At 48.0% G+C, this 5,728-nt stretch overlaps 2 protein-coding genes across 4 annotated transcripts in view; both read left to right on the top strand.

Moving 5' to 3' along the window:
• LOC309610094 (THO complex subunit 7 homolog) overlaps positions 1-5,728 on the top strand; it is a gene marked incomplete at its 5' end in the record, with an annotated part of 113,715 nt that overhangs the window by 100,967 nt on the left and 7,020 nt on the right. The gene's annotated exons all lie outside the window — the stretch shown is intronic.
• BIN2 (bridging integrator 2) overlaps positions 322-5,728 on the top strand; it is a 32,696-nt gene continuing 27,289 nt past the window's right edge. For all 3 annotated transcript variants that reach the window (XM_082352460.1, XM_082352459.1, XM_082352461.1), the window contains exon 1: positions 322-448. In XM_082352460.1, the coding sequence (XP_082208586.1) occupies positions 368-448 (81 nt within the window). In that variant the 5' untranslated portion in view covers positions 322-367. The remainder of the gene's footprint in view (positions 449-5,728) is intronic.

Below are 5,728 nucleotides of genomic sequence, written 5' to 3'. Positions count from 1 at the left end.
CGCCTTTCCCGCCTCCTGGGGACAGGCCCAGCCCCAGCCTGAGCCCCACAGGTGCCCCATTGGCCCCTCCCCGGGCCGCACCCGGGAGCCGGACGGCGATGGGCCTCGGGGAGGGCCCAGGGGCGCCACCGGCTGGGCCTCGAGTGGGCCTCGCAAGGGTCTCCGTGAGGGCCGGGCGCCCTGGGCCTCAGGCAGCCTCGGGCAGCCCAGGGTGAGTCCGAGGCGGCGGCGGGGCGGGGTGTGCGTCGCGAGGCCCGCCTGCCCGACCGGATGCGAGGCATGCCGGGAACCGCGCTTCCTCCTCAGGGGCCCCGAGAAAACCACAGGGCTCCGGGCCAGGGCCTGCTGCCCCTGGGGAGCCGGCAGGATGGCTGAGGGCAGGGCGAGCGGCGCCGCCGGCCTCTTCGCCAAGCAGGTGCAGAAGAAGTTCAGCAGGGCCCAGGAGAAGGTAGGCAGCCGGGAGCCGAGGCCGAGGCCCAACGGGGCGACGAGGGCGTGCGGGGTGCTCGGGGCCGGGAGGCTGGGCCGCCCACAGGGGTATCCGGCTGACCTCGGGAAACGCGAGCGGGGACTGGGTTTCCATTGAAACAGGCAGACTTGAGAGAAGGCAGAGCCTTGCCTGGTCTTGGGCAGGGATGGGGGAAGCTGGGAGACGGTTCCCGCGGCCTTTCGCAGGAACCTTAAACAACGCCCAAGCTGACCCAGAAAAGGGGAAAGAAAGGAACTAACGTTGGTGACTGCTGTGTAGCAGATTTTGGCCTCGCAACCCAGCGAGGGTGGTATGTTTTACAGATGATGACACTGAAGGTTCAAAGAGGGTCATTTCCCAGAGTCATAAGACAGTACTGACCAACTGGCCTGCCAGCGAGCATTACCCGTTAGCTGGGACCGGGAGTCCAGGAGAACTAGAGGAATTGTGCCCAATTCCCTCTGCACCTGACCCGGCCTGGCCGCGGGGTGTTGCTGAAGCTGATGTAAGCAGAAGCCCGTATCTGCTTCCTGTTCAGGGTGGGGAAGGAGCACTTCTTTTTGCCTTGTATCCTCGGTGAGCTGTGGGTGGCCCTGCTCCATCTAGGTAGGCTGTCTGTACGTCTGTCTATAACTTGCCCGCCTACGGAGATGGTGTGGACCGTGCTCCACACATTTCAGTGGCATTAGTGTTTCTACCCGTTCAGAGTATTTTCTTTGCTTCTAACCTGAACCCCTGCTCTCCACCCACCAACACTCTGGTAGGTGAGGTGGTATGGGTAAATGAATAGGCTAGAAGAAAAACCGGAGGGAGAGAGAGATAAGGACCTGGGAGAGAATTTTGGTTTTCTAAGACTTCATGGTCTTAGAAGCATTTGAATGAACACCATATGCTTAAGAATTTAAATATTTGTATCATCTTCTAAAAGCGAGCACTAGCTTGAGTGCTGGGAAGGATTAAAGGCAACCAGCTCTCCCAAGTGGGATTATCAACAGAGAATTGATGGAATATAGATGTAGTCCCTATGTTTAAGAGGCTCACAGTGGAAGGGTAGGGGGAATGTGTGTGTTTTTTCCCCGGTCTTTGAGGAAGCTGGGGTCATGTGAAAGAGCAGAGGAAAAGGAAAAGATTTTTGTGTGGCTAGACTTTGTTACTTTACCCTAACTTCACCTTGATCATGGTTTCAGTCTCTCCAAAGGCTGTCTAGTTACAAATCTGATAGTGATCAGAGCCTATGGGAAGGTCTAGTTAGAAGTGGTTTGTGGAGGAAAAGGAGGTACTAGAGAAGAGAAGGCCAGCTACTCTATGGGTTGGAAAAACAAAAAGAAATCGCCAAAGACCAAACACTCGTGGGTAATAGTTATGTTTAAAAGACACAGCAATTGATTTTACCTCACTCTTTCACCTTCTGTCCTCATCTAGCCTATCAGCACTATGCCCTTGCTTTAGGATTTCTCTCCTTTTTTAAGCATGGGCTCCGAAGCCTCAGGTAAATAACATCCCTGCTCTGAGCTTCAGATTCTGCATCTGTAAAAGGAGAATTGATGTTCAGTGATTTGGAAACTCAATTTGGTGAGGACACCAAAGTGAGAAGGGGAGAGGGCTCCTCAAACCTCAGAGTCAAGTATTTCCCAAAAAGAGAACCAGCTGCCCAGGTACACCCTGTTCTATTTTCCTAGTCTGAACCCTGAGAAAGCAGAGAGAGGAGCAAACTCAAATCTGCACTGAGGAACTCCCAGGTTGTTGCAGAAAACAAGGAGATACTCGGAACCCAGACTTAGACACAAAGGCAGGCAGACATTGAACTTCGAGCTGTACCGCTGGCCCCTCTAGAGGTAGTGGATGTTGCCTGGATAGAATGGGAATGGCCTAGGTTTGGGAGAAAGAGCTCAGCTCAGCCTGCCAGAGTTTTTGAGTCTTGGGAAGTTATTCAAGGCAAGATAAAGAGGGAGAATGTTATAGTCAAAAGAAAGGACTCACTGGGACACCGCAATTTTACTATAAGCAGTTGACTGTAATCATCTGAGTAATATGTAACAACTAATGTGTCAAATATCAAGTGCCTGCTATGGACAAAGCACAGGATTATAAGAAGGACATGATATCTCCCTTTATGGAGCCCACATTCTTGTGATATGATCTCACTTCATCTTTTCAACTCTTTAAGTATGCTATTAGTATCCCAACTTTAGAAAAGAGGAAATAAGTCTCAAAAGAGATTGGCAAGTGGCAGAATTATCACTGAAACTCAGGTGTCCTGCCTTAGGATCCCAATCGCAGGCTGCTCTCTTTACAAGTTTCCTGAAAAACCACTCTAACATCTGTGTCTCCCCACTTCCTGCTGTGCCTGCCCACTTCCTGCTGATCTTCTCGAAGGAGCAAACCTAGGAGTGAAGGTCTGGTGACTGTTAAACACAGTGGAGATGAAGCATTCTTGTTTTATTTTCCAGTTCCTACTCAGACTCAACAGGAATCTGGCTTTATTGTGTTTTTACAGTATGATACATCTTCATATTTCAAACTAATACTTTCACCATCTGTTTGTGATTTCTCTGTGGCAGACTTTCAGATCTCCCCCAAGAAAGGGCATTCATTGTTTACCACTCCTTTGTTGGTCTTTTCCTCTGCTGACTTTTACTCAACTTGTATCCCAGAGAGTTCAATTGGCAATATTTACAGAAAAACTCCTTTGTGCGAGATACTGGGCTGGACCCAGGAGGGAATTTAGAGATGAGCAAGAGGCGTTCTTGCCTGCTAGAAGCTTACAGTCTAGTTGTTTTTTGTTTGTTTAAAGTAAAATAAGTGACCTGAGAGATCTGCTTGTCCGTGGGAATTCAGAGGACAGAAGAATTGAGGAGAATAGAGGGAGGTTTTGTAGTGAAGGCTGAATTTGAGATAGGAATTATGGCTGATTAGTAGTTCCTCAGGCAAGTGGTGAGAGAGCAGTCCAGCTGAGGAATGCCAGCATGAGCAAGGCATGGAATCTGGAAATCCTTTTAGGCAGAATAGGGAGAAATGCAACTGAGCTGGAGCTCAGGGAGTGGTGGGAGAAAAGGCTGGAAAATATATTAGGACCATATTAAGGAGAGCCTACTTCAGAATATATCTTGAAAATAAGGATTTTTTACATAACTACAGTATTATCACATCTAAGAAAAAATTTTCTAACAAAATTCCATAATGTCTAATATCCAACCCCTCTTCATATTACTCCAATTGACAGAATTAACTAAAATATAAAACATGTCTGCAGTGATTTTTTTTTTTTTAAGCTTTATACTTCCACCCCAACCTACACAACCTCCCCCCCGCCCCCCCCCCACCAGCAGAAGAACCAAGCCCCAGGCAAAGGAAGGGAAGGGTGGCAGGAAGGAAGTGAGAGCTGCCATTACCACTAAACAAGGTGGTGTTGCAACTTTCTGGTAGAGAACAGTGTTTGGTTGGGGGGAGAGGGTGGAGCCTAGGAAGATGAGTGAGTGACTCTGCACACCCAGGGCTGGCTGTCAAGTGAGGTGGAGTAGAGAGACACAGACAGACACGTATGGCTAAACTGAAAAGGAAATAAAGACAGGTATTTATAGGGAAGGGAGTGGAGCTGGACACAATGATAGTATTTGTATTAAGTACTCACCATAGGGCAGCACTGTGAAAGCAATTTATGTGTATAATATCATTTAATTCTCCCAACAACTCCAGGAGATATTATTATCTTAGTGGGGGAAAGGGAGTTCTGTAAACTGAGGCTCTAGAGTTGAAGTGATTTGCCCAAAGGCTTATAGCCAGTAAGTGGAAAAGCCAAGATAGGGGCATATATCTGTCTCACTCCAGCGACCTTGAGCTTAACCACCATAGAGAGAGCTCCGGAAGTGAGAGATGTTAGCCCCAGGATTAAGAATGGAGACACCTTAGTCAGAGTCTACGTAGAGCCGGTCTCACGCCCAAGACCTGGGCACTCTTTCATAAGATTCAGAGTCCTTCGCAATGAGACTCCAATCTCCCTTTCTAGTTTCCTGACCCATCACTCCCCATAACACACCCTAAACCAGTCGTGCTGCACCATCTCATGAAACTGCCATGAATTTGCATACTCCTGTGACTTTGCTGATGTTGCCTTTGCCTGAAATCCTCTTTCTATCCTCACCCTTTTTACTTTATTTCAGTCTAGCAAAATCTTTTTTTTTTTAATATTTATTTATTTATTTGGTCGCACCGGCTCTTAGTTGCAGCAGATGGCATCCTTAGTTGCGGCTTGCCTGCTCCTTAGTTGCGGCACGTGGTCTCCTTAGTTGCAGCAGGCAGGCTCCTTAGTTGCGGCACACAGCCTCCTTAGTTGTGGCATGCAAACTCTTAGCTGCGGCATGCATGTGGGATCTAGTTCCCTGACCAGGGATCGAACCCTGGCCCCCTGCATTGGGAGCACGGAGTCTTATCCACTGCACCACCGGGGAAGTCCCTAGCAAAATCTTAATTCAAGGCCCAGTCCATTGGTTCCCTCCTGTATCAGTCTCACTCTCCTTCCTGTTGTAAGTATTAAGTATCTATTTGCTGGATACTGAGAAATACAGATAAGGCAAGTGCCCAATCCTCAAGGAGCTCACAGTTTAGAAGGAGACATAGATAAATGCAAATAATAAAATAGTAATAGGGGAATTCTCTGGTGGTCCAGTGGTTAGGACTCAGCACTTTCACTGCTGGGGCCCGAGTTCAGTCCCTGGTTGGGGAACTAAGATACTCCGCAAGCAGCGCAGCATGGCCAAAAGAAACAAAAAAACAAAAACCAAAATCACTAATAAAAGTGTATACAGGTACAGAAGTTGTAACTGCTTAGGAGGGAGCAATTTAGCTTGATTAATGGGATGAGGTAGATGTGATTAAGTGTCACAAAGGATACAGAGTATAAATTAGGTCTTTTTAGATAGTTGGCTGATGATAAGGTGAGGAAGAGCATTCTGGAAGGAGGGAACAGCATCTACAACAAGCAACAGTATGGCTTATTAGAAAACTAAATAAGTGTGAGAGACAGAGACCGGTAGGAAGAAGGAATACTGAGAGCTGAGGCTCAGTGGGGATCAGATCATTGAGACCCATATGTATGCTAGAGTTAGAACTATAACTTGTAGATACTTTTTTTTTTTTTTTTTGGCTGCGTTGAGTCTTCGTTGCTGCACATGGGCTTTCCCTAGTTGCGGCGAGCAGGGGCTACTCTTCATCGCAGTGCGCAGGATTCTCATTGCAGTGGCTTTTCTTGTTGCGGAGCAT

This window comes from Balaenoptera borealis, assembly GCF_965194805.1.
Source record: "Balaenoptera borealis genome assembly, chromosome: 13".
Taxonomy (NCBI): domain Eukaryota; kingdom Metazoa; phylum Chordata; class Mammalia; order Artiodactyla; family Balaenopteridae; genus Balaenoptera; species Balaenoptera borealis.
This window is presented reverse-complemented; position numbering and strand designations above follow the sequence as displayed.